The following is a 15,161-nucleotide window of genomic DNA, read 5'->3' on the forward strand; positions in this document are numbered from 1 at the left end:
GCAGCTTTGTTCTGTGACATTAGAAAAGAAATTAAGTCTATTTATTCAAGTGTATAAATTCATTTGAGAGAATGAATTCAAAGAAAATTCAACTGGATGAATCTCAGGCTTATGGAAGAGAGAGAGAGAAAAAAAAAACAACAAACCTCAAAATGCTTCTATACAAGTTAGGGTTGGGATCAAAATAGAATGTAAATATCTTTTTTTTTTTTAATTTTATGTATTTATTATGTATACAGTGTTCTGCTTGCTTATACCCTTGCAGGCCAGAAGAGGGCACCAGATCACATTATAGATGGTTGTGGGCCACCATGTGGTTGCTGGGAATTGAACTCAGGACCTCTGGAACAGCAGTCAGTGTTCTTAACCACTGAGCCATCTCTCCAGCCCTTGTAAATATCTATTTTAATATTGTTATGAACTTAAGGAATGTTTTGCTTAAATAAACATCATTTAGGGGGCTGGAAGGATGGCTTAGAGGTTAAGAACGCTACTCTTCCAAAGGTTCTGAGTTCAATTTCCAGCAACCACATGATGGCTTACAACCATCTAGAATGAGATCTGGTGCCCTCTTCTGGTGTGCAGGTACACATGCAAGCAGAGGGCTGTATACATAATAAATAAATTAAAAAAACAAAACAAAACATGTACCCAGGCAGGTGGTACAGCCTTTAATGTCAGCACTCAGGAGGCAGGGTGGTGGAGGGTGTGTCAGTGAGTCTGAGGCCAGCTGGGACCATCTAGGGTGATGCTGTGTCAAAACCAACAGGCAGAGCATCATTTGTAATAGAAAACTATGTCAACAGAGATACATCATTTATAATAAAGGCGCCGAACCACAGATTTCATTTCTTTCTTTCTTTCTTTCTTTCTTTTTTTTTTTTTTTTAAGATTTGTTTATTGTTTATACAGTGTTTTGCTTGCACGGCAGAAGAGGGCACCAGAGCTCATTATAGATGGTTGTGAGCCACCATGTGGTTGCTGGGAACTGAACTCATGACCTTTGGAAGAACAGACAGTGCTCTTAACCTCTGAGCCATCTCTCCAGTCCCAGACTTCATTTCTTTATGTGCATGTGTGTGGGCGTGTCAACACAAAAACACAGCTCTCTTCTTTATTTTATTATATTATTTTATTTTACTTTTTCTGAGACAGGGTCTCTCTGTGTAGCCCTGGCTGTCCTGGATGCATTTTGTAGACCTGGCTGGCCTTGAACTCACAACAATCCCCCTGCCTCTGCCTTCTGAGTGCTGGGATTAAAGGCGTGTGCCACCACTGCTCAGCCACGGCTCTCGTCTTAAAGGGAATAAGCCCCTACCTGTTACAGGGCCCTCCTGGCTGGCATACACCATCCCATACTCTCCAGCCAGGGGCCTGGGCTGCTCTTCCCTTTATAATCCATCCATTTTGGTCACCCACTCCTTTTGTGCCTTTTGTCCTCCTGGCTGCTGCACCTGCTTCCTCCTTCTCCCCTCTCTCTCCCTCTCCCCCAACTCTTCATATGGCACCACTCAGTCAGGCCATGTCCACTCTGGATTCTCAGAGGTCCGTGCCCCTTCTCCTCCCCCGTACCCAAGAGCAGTCAGGTTTCTCATTCTTTTCCTTTTTATTTGTTTGTTTGTTTTTAAATTCAAGCCATTTACCAGATTTTTAAAAAAGATTTATTTATTTATTATGTACACAATGTTCTGCCTGCCAGAAGAGGGAATCAGATCACATTATAGATGGTTGTGAGCTACCATGTGGTTGCTGGGAATTGAACTCAGGACCTTTGGAAGAACAGCCAGTGCTCTTAACCTCTGAGCCATCTCTCCAGTCCCCGTTTACCAGATTCTTATGGTTTTACAGAACAGAGAAAGCAGCAACTCAAGGTAAGTTTAAAATGCACTGATGAGTACATCAGAGGGGCAAGTACAGCAAGATGGGGGAAGCCCGAGATGCTATCTGATGGTGTTCTTGGCGTTTGGAGCGGCAGATGCTAGTTGTCTGCTAAGTCAATAGATTCTAACAGGTGTTTATCAATTGTAATGGGATGTTGGTTTCAACACAGAGGGCCAGAACTTAGCCTGAGATGAGGTAAGTAGTTTCTGGACCTGAAACATTCCTGTCTCTCCACAGTCCTGAGAGTCTAACCAGCCAGTTCCTGCAGAAACAGCCTCCTGCCAGAAGTTTTTGTACTCAGCCACAATCAGCTTCCTTTCGGGTGTTTCTGATCATAGGTGACACATGTGTGTCGCGCTCAGAGGACAGCCAGGGTACCAGTGTCAGGAAGGTGACCACCATCCTTGGAGAAAGGGTTCTCATTGTTCCGAAGCCTACCCATTAGACTAGGTAGTGAGGCGCCCCTGGGGTCCTCCTGGCTCCACTCCCCAGCGCTGAGCTTGCCAGGGCTCACCAAAACGTCTAGCATGGTTCTGAGGAGCAAACCCAGATCCTTATGATGGCAACACAAACACTTTACTGACTGCCGTCAACCCAGGACACCCCACCCTTACTCCCCGGTTACCCTGGTACTTCCTGGGTAACCCAAGCAGGCCTAGAACTGTGGAAGTCCTCCTGCCTCAGCCTTCTGTGTACAGGGGTTGATTCTAAGCCATATCCAACGAACATGTGTGCCCATGCTGGGAAGAGAATTTAGACGCACTGAGCGATTTTCTCAGCCCTTTAAAATATTTTACATATTTTCAGACGGTGTCTAAAGCTGTCTAAGGTTTTTGTTTGTTTGTTTTTCTTTTTCACGACAGGGTTTCTCTTTGTAATAGCCCTGGCTGTCCTGGACTCACTTTTTAGACCAGGCCGGCCTCAAACTCACAGAAATTCGTCTGCCTCTGCCTCCCGAGTGCTGGAATTAAGGGCATGCGTCACCACATCCAGCCTGTCCAGGTTGTTATACAACTTGCTCCTACCTCAGGCAGGCCTTGGACTTGTCTGGGTAAAACGAGTTTAATATAAAGTTAATTAAGCACCATGAGAGAAGGGGATGGGGCAATTGGAAGGAGGACCAAATAACAGATTTCTAAAAGATTTGAAATGACATCTGGCGTGAGCTATGTGAGTCAAAAGATTTGGGACATGTTGAATACATCAATCAACAAAAAGCTCTCTGAGCCAGGCGGTGGTGGCGCACGCCTTTAATCCCAGCACTTTGGAGGCAGAGGCAGGCGGATCTCTGTGAGTTCGAGGCCAGCCTCGACTACAAAGCGAGTCCAGAATAGTCAAGGCTACACAGAGAAACCCTGTCTCGAAAAACCAAAAAAAAAAAAAAAAAAAACAACCCAAAAACCCAAAGTTTAAAAAAAAAAAAAAAGCTCTCTGGTATGACGCAGAATCTGAAGTGGAAGCCTAGGCGTCTGGGGGTGGGGGTGGGGTGGGGGCTTGTTCCAGAGGCTGCGCGCAGTCCTCCTGGACGCCAGAGGCGTAAGCGGCTGCGAGTCCCGGCGGGGCGAGTGTCACGTCTTTCTTGGGGGCGTGGGCGCAAGGCCGCGGCGCGCCTGCGCAGGAGCGGCACCGGGGGCGGGGCCTGGGCTTGTCAGCCCAGCGAAGAGGAGGAAGGAGCCGGCTGCGTGCGGTGTGAGGGGCGGGACCGGGCGGGCTGCGGAGGGTAGGCACGCGGAGGCCGGGCCATGCGTGAGGGCCGGGGTGCCGCGGCGCCGCTGTTGCTGCTGCTTCTGTTGCTGAGCGGCGCGGGCCGGGCGATCGGCTCCGAGGACATCGTGGTAGGCTGCGGGGGTTTCGTGAAGTCGGACGTGGAGATCAACTACTCGCTCATCGAGGTGAGCCGCCGCGCGTGGCCGGGCGGGCAGTGTGATCCCCGGCCAGGCTTGTCGGCTGCTCTGCACCCTTCCCCAGCCGCGCCGAGGGGCGAGGTGCCGAGAGGGTCTGCTAGTCCCCGGCTCTCCCAGACCAAGACCCCTGAAACTCTAGTCTGCCCAATCCATATTGCAGAACCTGGAAACTACACGTGTCACTCTCCGTAGTTCAAACCCCATCGCTCTATCATCCTTTCGGGGGCGCGGGGGGAGTGAATTTGAATAGGATCGAATCCTGTCGCTAAGTCCTGACATGGAGCAGTGTGTGAAGCTGCCAACCCCCTTCCCACCACTCCTTTTTAAAGTGGAGAGTTGCCTAATTGCTGGACTTAACACGAGAGATTTGTGAAGCTGTTTTGATCGAGTTTAAAGTTCTGGGAAGACTGGATCAGCCCAGGGGGATTCTGACCCAGAAAGCCTGTGAGCAGAAGGAGGATGGGCAGAACGTAGAGACAGGGGGCTGGAGAGAGAGGTAGGCCTTTCTCTAGGTTTTCCCAAGGAGGCTGGTAGTGCGGCCAGAGATGGGAAAGAGTTGGGAAGAGGTAAAGACAGGTGTCCCACGGAGGAGAGATGTGGGGGTGCCAAAGAGAAGGACACCCGAGGCCCCTTTGGGCTTCCCCAGTGCTGTTAGTGGCCACCTTTTAACACGCCGCTTAGGACTGGGGGGGGGGGGGGGTGAGAAGCCGTCTCCACCCTGACTTCCCTTTGGCCTGGCTTTTTGCCAAACCTCAGCCTGTACTTGTAAGATGGTGTTGGAGGTGGTAGAACCCAGGAGCATTATTTCCTTTGTCGTCTTCCCAGCTCACTGCGTGCCTGTGCCGTCCGCCCCTCTTCCTTAGTTGCCTGATTTATATTTGATTTTCTAAGTTTTTGAGACAAGGTCTCGTGTAGCCCAAGCTGGCCTCAAACTCACAGTATAACCAAGGTTGGCTTTGAACTCTGGACCCCCTTGCCTCTACTTCCACAGTGCTGAGTATACCTGGGTTCCTTCTACCAGTTTTTTTTGTTTGTTTGGTCTTTTTTGTTTTTTGGTTTTTGTTTTAAGGGCTCCTGGGAACTGTCAGGGACATGTTACCAGGTGCCAGTGCCACCTGCTGGCTTTGCTGCATTGGGTATCTCAGAAGCTGTCTTGGAAAGGCTGTTCAATTTGAGCTTCCCGCAGCTTTGAGAGGAAGGAGAGGGCAGTCAGGGGTGCTGTCACCCCAAGCACTAACAGATCAAGAGAGCAGAGAGTGGGTTTTGTGACTCGTGGTGAGCTGTGTTTCTCGAGCCCTAGGTCCCCTTGTCCTCATATCTGAAGCAACCCATCCTTTTGTAATCTCTGCTTACGACATCAGACATTTCAAGTATGTCATCTCCACATAGAGGCATGTTGGCCTTTTCTGATCTGTACTTTACGAGGGACTCGCACTGCACAGTCCAGAGAGAAGTATGGTAGCTGTGCTTTTGAGTTTTGAATGAGTGGTCTTCTCAAATATATAGCAAACCAAAGTAAAAGAATAAATAGCAGGTAGCTGATAGATACACAGGTAGCAGATACTCAGTAGCAGATACACAGTAGTAGATACGCAGGTAGCAGATACGTAGGAAGCAGGTCCACAGTAGCAGATACATAGTTGCAAATACATAGTTACAGATACCAGGTAGCAGATACACAGTTGTAAATACACAGGTAGCAGCTACACAGGTAGCAGATACACACAGGTAACAGATACACACAGGTAGCAGATACACAGGTAGCAGATACACAGGTAGCAGATACACAGGTAGCAGATACACAGGTAGCAAGTGCATCATTGGACTGAATGTTCAATACACCCAGTAGAGATTGACTGGGGAAGTCAGCTGGGCTCACCTGCCTGCTCTCTCCCATCATTCGTCAGCCCCTCTTGCCTCTATTCCTGCCTCAAGTGCCTGCCTTCAGCAGCTTTGTACTGAGGCCACTGTATACCAAAGGCTTTTCCCTGATGGCCGGATGGGGGAGTCACAGTGCAGTGAAAGGGCCAGACAAAGCTCTGGACTTTGACATTCAGTCCTTTAATAGTAGCCTGTACAGCTACAGGGAAGAATTATAGGGGCTGGTGAGATGGCCCGGCCCTTAAAAGTGCTTGCTGCTCTTGCAGAAGACCAGGGTCAGTTCTCTGCACCCACATGACAGTCTACAACCAACTATAACTCCTGTTCCAGGGGATCTGACACCTCCGTCAGGCCTCTGCAGGTACCACATGGTACACAGACATCTACGCAAAAAAAAAATACTCATGTATGTAAAAGTAAATCTTAAAAAAAAAAAAAAAAAAAAGAATTAATGGTTCTAGTGTTTTGTTTTGTTTTGTTTTGTTTTTTGGTTTTTTTTTTTTCGAGACAGGGTTTCTCTGTGTAGCCCTGGCTGTCCTAGACTCACTTTGTAGACCAGGCTGGCCTTGAACTCACAGTGATCCACCTACCTCTGCCTCCTGAGCGCTGGGATTAAAGGCGTGCGCCATCAGGCCCGGTTTAGTTCTAGTGTTTTAACAGTCAAAATTCACACCAAAACTTGGCCCTTGGGCTTATGGGATGGTTCTGTCAGCAAAGGGTTTGCTGTACAGTATGAGGACCCAAGTTTCATCCCTACACTTGTGCACGCACGCACGCACGCACACACGCACGCACACACGCACACATGCACAGGTTGCAGGCCATGGCTTAGGTGGAGCAGGGAGCCGGTGGCTGCTTCAGGTGCTTGCTGCCTTCTGATCCTCTGTGCTGGTGCATGTGCAGTGCGTGCGTGCGTCTGAATTTCTTTATGGCCTAGAGCAAATTCATTTTTACTTAACTGAGTAGCTGGAGTCTAAAGTACATAAGTCTGGGTTGTGTGGCGTAGAAGCCATAGTCACTACCCATGAGCACTACAGTCCACGCCTGACTTCACACCACGCCCTCCAACGTGTGCTCTGGGGCCTGGCTCCTTATATGTCTCCTAAGACTCCGCTGGCTTGTGTCTGTATTTTTGCCACAGAACATTTCTTTCATTAATGTGTTTATGTGTATCTGTATGTAGCCATGTGCACATGAGTGCAGTGCCCTTAGAGGCTGGAAGAGGGCAGCAGATCCCCTAGAGCTGGAAATGAACTCTGGTCCTCTGCACAAGCCACAAGAACTCTCAATTCCTGAACTACTCTCTGGCCCCGACACTCATATTTTAGAGGCCAGGCAGGCTCTTTGATGTCACCTGCCCTGAATGTGACTTTACAGATTGGGAGACTTAGGGAATTTGCCTGTACCTGTCTGGTGTGTGTCTGGCTGATGGTGCCAGGTGGCCTTTTCCATCAGAGAGATTAAATAAGGTGGTCTACTTTTTGGGTCTGTACTCTGCCCGGTGCTTACCACACGGCTGTGAGTACATGCAGCCACTCAGGAGCCAGGGCGTGGGGGTCATGCCTTTGTCAGGGTCACCCCTGTAGGGAGGCTCTGGTATGGCTTCGTGCCTTTCCGCTGAGCAGTTTGTGCCCACAGAGGCTTAGGATGCAGCAGTTGTGGGCTGCAGGCCTTGAGGGGAGCGAACGCATTGGTGTCTTTTTCATCAGTCTTTGTTCTGGGCATGCAGTGAAGGGTTTAAGCTTTCTCTGAGCATCTAGAATCATTTGGGGCGTTCAGGAGGCAGAGGCTAGGGGAATCTGAATTCGAGGCCAGCCTGGTCTACAGAGCGAGTTTCAGGACAGCCAAGGCTACACAGAGAAACCCTGTCTCGGAAAAATAAAAAGAAAAAAAGAAAGAAAAAAAGAAAGAAAGAGAATGATTTGGGGCTAATATGCAGGCCCCAGTGCTCATCCCAGACCGTCTGGGTAAAGTCTTTGGGGGATCAGCTCAGGAACTTACCTCCTGACTTGCCCTTATGCTGGCGTGGCACTGAGGGACAGGCAGTCATGGATTTAAGAACCCATTGTGTGGGCGTTCATGTGTGCTGACTTTTCAATTCTCTCCTCCGGCCTTGATGTGGGTTCCGGGACTTGAGCTCAGGTCTTTGGGCTTACGCATAGCTCTTTGGGCATCTTGCTGGCCTGGGAATCTAGATTTTCATAAGTGCCTTGCAAATAAGAAAGTTTTAGACTCAGAAATTTACATAAGCAAAGTAGAGACGGCCACTAAAGCAAACCGAAAATCTTCATTGTGAGTAGGCTGAAGGTGGTTTCAATAGGAACAACAGGAATAGCATTATTCTGGGGTGCTCTGTCTTTTCCTATGCCCCCGAAGCTGTTTTAGCAGCCAGCCTGTAATAGGTAAAGCAGGGGTTCAGCTAACTGCATGTAGGCATCATGTGCTAACTGATTCTCTAAGCCAATATTAGAACGTTAGCTTTGGTTTTTTTTTATATTTTTATTTTTTATTTTTTCTTACGCTCCAGATAAAGTTGTACACCAAGCATGGGACTTTGAAATATCAAACAGACTGTGCTCCTAACAACGGCTACTTTATGATCCCCTTGTATGATAAGGTAAGAGCTGGAGGGACTTCAGTCTCTTTGCGTGACGTTTATGATAGGAATTTATTAGTGTGCCCAGGAACATGGCCTTTCCCCCACATACAAACACTTTCATTTAATCATCAGTGGAATGCAGATTTCCAGCGGCTGAATGGGCTCAGTGGGGCTGCATGTCTCTGGCACATATGGCAGTGTCTCCAGACATGCCCTGTCACAGCCAGGGCAGGCATGCTATGGGCAGGGGTAAGCTGGTCGCTCTCAGCAGTGCACAGTTTACTCTGTCATCTATTTATCTGTCTGTCTATCTATCTATCTATCTATCTATCTATCTATCTATCTAGGGTGGGTATAGTCTTGTCTGCAATGGGGTGTGTGTGTGTGTGTGTGTAAGAGTGAGAGAGAGGGAGTGTGTGTGTGTGTGTGTGTGTGTGAGAGAGAGAGAGAGAGGGAGGGAGGGAGGGAGGCAGGCAGGGAGGGAGAGAGAGAGACCTTTTGGGGAGTTAGGGATCGAACGCATGCAGGTCATTGGGCTTGTAAAAGCTCTCTATCCACTGTGATGTCTTGCTAGCTCACGTCTTCAGAACTCACAGATGGGCTTCTGTTTGGGATGGCAACCTCCGTGCTGCTAGATGGATTTCTGGGTGCAGCTTCAGCCTGCTGCCCCATGGAAGGGGATCTGGCCGCCACCATTCAGAAGAGCCTGGTGTAGGGTTTTAGTTGAGATGGGCTGTTTTGGGTGATTTAATTGCACCACTCTACCTGGGACCTTTGGGTCCCCTGCCTTCACCTTTCATGGCTTTTCTTGTAGGGAGATTTCATCCTGAAGATTGAGCCTCCCCTGGGCTGGAGTTTTGGTAAGTGAGCCGAATAGTAGGGCTCTTTGCAGGGGCCACACCGCATGCTTACTGTCATTTTCTGGTTTGGATTTTTTTGTTTGTTTGTTTTTTGGTTTTTTGAGACAGAGTTTCTCTGTGTAGCCTTGGCTGTCCTGGACTCGCTGTGTAGACCAGGCTGGCCTCGAACTCACAGCGATCTGCCTGTTGGGATTAAAGGCGTGCGCCACCACGCCCGGCAACTATCATCTACTGAAAAATCCGTGGCCCCCCCCCCCCCCCCCCCCCGCCGTGGTCTGTGGTACGTCTTTCTGGAGAAACTGCCTTGGCAGCTTCAGTTCCTGGTACAGGCTAGACACACAGTCGGGGCTCCTTCCTGTCCCAGGACTGTTGGTGCTTTTGGGTCTCTGTGTAGCTGAAGCTAATCTCAGGCTTGGCATTTTCCTGCGTTGGCCTCCTGCAATTGAGGTTACAAATGTGTCCTACCGCGCCTGGCTCCCCCATCTCCTCTAAAATAAGGGAGCTGTTTAAGATTCGCTATCAGAGGCCAGATCTACGTGGAGCTAGAGATGGAGGCGATGGAGGCGAGGCTTGTCCTTGGGTAGTGGGCGGTTCAGGGCTGGGATTAAAGGCGTGCGCCACCACACCCAGCCTCAGATTTTCCGTGTTAAGGATTGAACCCAGAGTCTAGTGTGTGTGATGCCTCCAGCCATCTTAGCATTTTTATTTATTTATTTTATTTTTATGTATATGAGTGCTCTATCTGCAAGTACACCTACATGCCAGGAAGAAGGCATCAGATTAAACTATAGATGGTTGCGAGCCACCATATGGTTGCTGGGAATTGAACTCAAGACCTCTGGAAGCGCAGGCGGTGCTTTTAACCACCGAGCCATCTCTCCAGCTCCCATCTTAGCATTTTTTTGCCTTTGTCTTTTCTTCATTTTGGTGCAGGCCACTGTTTCAAGTGGTCAAGGCTGGCCCTGACCCGGTAATCCTTGTGCCTCGGCCTCTGAGGTAGCGGGGGTGCAGCTTGGGCCCCGTGCTCTGGGTGGGTGCATTTTGTTTTGAACTTGAACTACGTGAGGTCATATAGTCTGGTTTTTTTCAGTTCTTGTTTATGATACTCATCTTTATTCTGTGTGGCTCCAGGCTATTTCTTTGGCTGATTCTTGCATGTATATGTATGTGCCCATCATCCATCCGTGTCTGTGCCCCGCACCCCCAATTTCTTTGTGTAGCCTTGGAACACTCTGTAGACCAGGCTGACTTAAAGCTCACAGAGATCCTCCTGCCTCCGCCTCCTGAGTGCTGCGATTAAAGGCGTGCAGAACCACTGCTAGGCTTACGTATGTGTCTTATTTTGGGTTTCTGTGGCAATGACAAAACACCATGACCAAAAGCAACTTGGGGAGGCAAGGGTTTCTTTCAGCACATACTCTCAGCACCCCAGTGTTGACTCCATCCCTGACGGATGGCGGGGCAGGAACTGGAGGCTGGAACGAAAGCAGAGACAGTGGAGAAAATCTATACAACAGCTTCTTCTCCATGGCCTGGTCAGCCAATTTGCGTATACACCTCAAGACTGCCCGCCCAGAGGTGACATCACCCACAGTGCGCTGGGTCCTCCCATATCAATCAATCATCAATCAAGAAAATGCGCCACAGACTTGCCCACACAACCGGATGGCGGCATCTTCTCAATTAGGGCTCCCTCTCTCAGCTATGTCTAGGTTCCTGACAAGTTGACGAAAATTAGCCAGGACCCTGTGTGTGTGCGCGTGCGTGTGTGCAGGTGTGGGTAGACGCACATGTATGTGCACAAAGGCCACAGGTTGATGGCAGATGTCTTCCTCAATCACTCTGCACCTTTGTTTTTGAGATAGGGCCTCTCTTTTTTTTCTTTTCTTTTTTAAAATATTTATTTATTGTATATGAGTGCTTTATCTGCAGAAGAGGGCATCAGATCACATTATAGATGGTTTTGAGCCACCATGTGGTTGCCGGGAATTGAACTCAGGACCTCTGGAAGAGCAGGAGGCGCTCTTAACCACTGAGCCATCTCTTCAGGCCCAAGAGAGGGCCTCTCACTGCGCCTGGAACTCTCTGAACTAAGCTGGCTGCTCAGCCCATGAGCCGCAGCCATCCTGTCTCTGCCCCTTTACTTCTGGGACTGTGGATATACTCTGTGCTTCTGTGCTGTGGGAGCCGGGGTGGCAAGCCCTTCACTGACCCAGCTGTCTCCTCAGCTGTTCCCGCTGTTTCATTTTCTGTTGTGGGGTGCTATTAAGTTTTCTAAAGAAAATGCATCGTGTTGACATTGAAGGATCAGAGGGACTCACTCAACACCCACGTTTGTGAGGGATTGGAAACCCCATCAGACTGGGCGCTGTGGCAGCAGGTGGTAAACCAAGCCAGGGCTGCCTCTTCCATTTGTTGCTGTCCCCTTAGCCTGCACTGTTCATGTCCTCACCCATGGAGTGGACGGTCCTCTTTAGATCTGGAGCCAGTGTGCGAGATCACCAGAGCTGCGTCACATACCCTGTCTAAGGGTCCTTTAATTGTTTCATGACTCAGTTTACTCCTCAGTAAATAAATTGTATCTCCTGAGGAACTGAACACCCTGGGCTTGGTGCCTAGTGCGTAGCGGATGCGATGGCTCGATTGGCAAATTGCTTCTCTTGTGAGGATCTGAGTACAGATTCCTGTCCAGGCCAAGTCCAGTGGCATGTGCCTGCAACTTTGTAGCTGCACTTAGGGATAAGCAGGCCCTGAGCTGCTAGCCAGTCAGCCATGGCAGACAGATGTGTCCCGGAGTCAGCGAGAGACCTTGCCTCAAAAATAAGGAGCTAGAGGACTGGTGAGGTGGCTCAGTGGTTAAGAGCACTGACTGCTCTTCCAGAGGTCCTGAGTTCAATTCCCAGCAACCACATGGTGGCTCACAACCATCTATAAGGTGATCTGATACTCTCCTCTGGCCTGCAGGTGTACATGCAAGCAGAGCTCTGTATACATCATAAATAAATAAATAAATAAATAAATCTAAAAAAAAAAAATAGCTAGAGAGGAAGCCTGCCTCCATGTGCATGTGTACACACCCACTGCACTTGTACACACACACACACACCCAACAGCACCTGCTCCTTAGCACACTCGGGAGTTTGTCCTGACGTCCTTCTGTGACAGGACTCCAGGTGACTGGGTGTGCAGGGAAGAGACTTCTGCCTAGCGTCTCTTGCCTTTGTCTCAGTTCTGGTCACTCACACATGTTGCCTTGTGTGTCTTGTCTCTCACCTCTCCTTTCCGGATTTCCCCCCCCAGAGCCAACCAATGTGGAGCTGCATGTGGACGGTGTGAGTGACATCTGCACGAAGGGCGGAGACATCAACTTCGTGTTCACCGGCTTCTCTGTGAATGGAAAGGTTTGGCTCCAGGCTCTGTCTGCCGTTTTCCACATTGCTCAGTCATGTGCCACTGTCTCGCAGCCTTACAGATGTGGGGGTCTGCAGTGTGTGGCAGCATTGAGTGCTGTTAGAATGGCCTGTGGTGGGGGTGCAGAAAGGCGGGGGGCACATGCCCAGGACCTCCAGCTGTTGAGCTTGCTGTGTTAGAGCTTAGTATAGCTCCCTGCAGGGAGGCTCCTGCCAGAGATGCCTCCTCCTGAGGCTTTGCGCGCCCTGTCTCCGACCTTCTTCCCTAGGACTGTCCCCGTCCCCGGGGAGAACTTGAGGTGTTGGAGCGCATGCGTTGTGAGTGGTGCCGATGTGTCAGCGCCTGCTCCCCGCTCCGTTCTTCCCTCTGTCCAGCTCCCGAGTACAGATGAGATGTCTGCGCTGGCGGGGTACCAGCTGTGTGTGGACTTACAGGAACTCTTATGTTGAGAGTGAGGCCCTCAGCTGTTTCCTGTGTGGATTTCGTATTTGAAGAGGGGATCTTAGATATTTTTTTGTTGTTTCTTAGGGATTTGTAAAATAGTGATTTTTTAAAAAGAGACTTTAATTTTAGTTATGTGCGGCTATGTATATGTGAGCGTGGGTGTCCTTGGAGGCCAGAGTCATGGGATCGCTCTGGAGCTGGAGCTACAGCAGTTACAGGCTATCTGATGTGGGTGCTGGGAACCTAACTCCACGCCTCTGCAAGAGCAGTGTGCACCCTCAACCGTCTGCCGAGCAGCCTCCGGCCCCATCTTAGGTTCAGTGATGCAGGGTTTCGCTGTCACTGTCCCGCTTTCCACCCAGCCCTCCACAAAGGTCCCCTGACTGCAGCCTCTTCAAAGAGGCTCTTGACCCAACGCAACCCGCTCTAGGTGCCACCCAGGGAGCGGAAGCATTAGTGACAACTTCATTCCTCTCCTTCTCACAGGTCCTCAGCAAAGGGCAGCCCCTGGGCCCTGCAGGAGTTCAGGTGTCTCTTCGGAGCACAGGTGCTGATGTCAAGATCCAGTCCACAGTCACACAGCCTGGCGGAAAGTGAGTGGCACCCTAGGGGCTTGCTGGCAGCTCGGCCAGGGTGTGGCAGGCACGGGAGCTTTGGGTTGAGGGGGGCCTGGGCTCAGATCCTGATCTGGCCTCTTAAGCAAGTTCATGCTTTCCAAACCCAAGTGCCTCTTGAAATGGGGTGTCTGACCCCCTGTTCAGGAGGTGGGCGATTGACTATCAGGTACTGTCTGTAACGGCGGTGCTCAAGGCCTGGGGTGCACTTAGCCCTTGCGGTGGGCTGTGGAGCCCATTAGCCTGGCTTTGAATCCGGGCACCTCTCTTCGCTCTTTGACTTGGGGCAAATGCTTTGATTTTCCAATTTGTAGAGGTCACTGGGGAGACCATACTTGTTTCAGCTTGCCCATCTTGGAGCTGACCAAGGTCAACACAGTTAGGGTTTAAAGACAATATTTTTTCATTTACATGGAAATTATCCAGTAGTTGGACCTGATGGTTATTTAGTTCTCGTTGCAGAATGAAAATTAAAGGGCTGTTGAGTTGAACTGTGCAGCGGGGAGAGTTCAGCTGTGACTGTTAGCACATGAGTCAGGATTAACACTGGGATTACTGGAGCTGATACTTTGGAAAACATTCAGAGCATTATTAGTTCAGTACACAAAACCCAACCAAAACAGGGACTGAAGTTCATAGCTTCTACTGTGCCATGCATCTTACAGACTACCTTTGTTGATGTTTCTCCCTGATCGGTGCCTGGTCCAGGTCCCTCAGCCAGGTTCCTGGGACCAGAAGGGCCTCTGATGTGGGCTTTTCCAGAATTTGCAATGTTTTCTTACATGCAGTGTCTTAGTTTCTTAGTGCCGATAAGCACACTGACACTATTTGGCCAATGGTTTCAGACCTTTGTCACTTAGCCTTCATGTTTGGGCCCCCCTACCCCAGTGATGCACTTCGTGCAGTAATGCCCTCTACCCTAGTGACATGCTTCCTGTGGTGAGGCTCCACCCCCTGCATCAGTGACACACTTCCTGTGGTGAGGTCCCTCCCACCACATCCCACTACCTCCCAATAGCTCATCCCACCCTGACTCCATCAGCAGGCTGATCTGTGGTTTCAGCCCAAGCCCCCCTGATGCAGTCACTTCCCAGAGCCCCAGCTCTGAGCATGCACTGGGGAGCCGTGTTTTCTGAACATTAACTCCATTTACATCTGCTGCACATCTTAAGCATTCAGGCCGAAGCTACTCATATGGAATTTTATTTATTTATTTATTATGTATATAGTGCTCTGCCTCCATGTACCCCTGCAGGCCAGAAGATCATATTTTAGATGGTTGTGAGCCACCTTGTGGTTGCTGGAAATTGGACTCAGGACCTCTGGAAGAACAGCCAGTGCTCTTAACCTCTGAGCCATCTCTCCAGCCCTCTCATACAGAATTTTAAGTAATTTTTACATAAAACAGTCTCATGGTATGCAATTCTCTGCTTTTGTGGCATAATAATCGGTATTTTAAAAGTTCTGGATTTTGGCTTTTTTTTTTTTTTTTTTTTTTTTTTTAGGTAGGATTTCTTTCTTTAACAAAGCCCTGGCTGTCCTGGACTCATTTTGTGCACCAGGCTGG

The 15,161-nt window shown here is 49.6% G+C and overlaps 1 protein-coding gene across 1 annotated transcript in view; it reads left to right on the forward strand.

Annotated features, from left to right (window-relative positions):
• Window positions 1–3,607: 3,607 nt before the first annotated feature.
• The window catches only part of LOC127191481 (nodal modulator 1), a 56,023-nt gene continuing 44,469 nt past the window's right edge, over window positions 3,608–15,161 (forward strand). Inside the window, exons 1-5 of the mRNA XM_051148595.1 lie at window positions 3,608–3,773; window positions 8,194–8,283; window positions 9,080–9,125; window positions 12,426–12,526; window positions 13,467–13,573. Coding sequence (XP_051004552.1) covers window positions 3,624–3,773; window positions 8,194–8,283; window positions 9,080–9,125; window positions 12,426–12,526; window positions 13,467–13,573 — 494 coding nt within the window. The 5' untranslated portion in view covers window positions 3,608–3,623. The remainder of the gene's footprint in view (window positions 3,774–8,193; window positions 8,284–9,079; window positions 9,126–12,425; window positions 12,527–13,466; window positions 13,574–15,161) is intronic.

Source organism: Acomys russatus, chromosome 7 (assembly GCF_903995435.1).
Source record: "Acomys russatus chromosome 7, mAcoRus1.1, whole genome shotgun sequence".
In the NCBI taxonomy this organism is placed as follows: domain Eukaryota; kingdom Metazoa; phylum Chordata; class Mammalia; order Rodentia; family Muridae; genus Acomys; species Acomys russatus.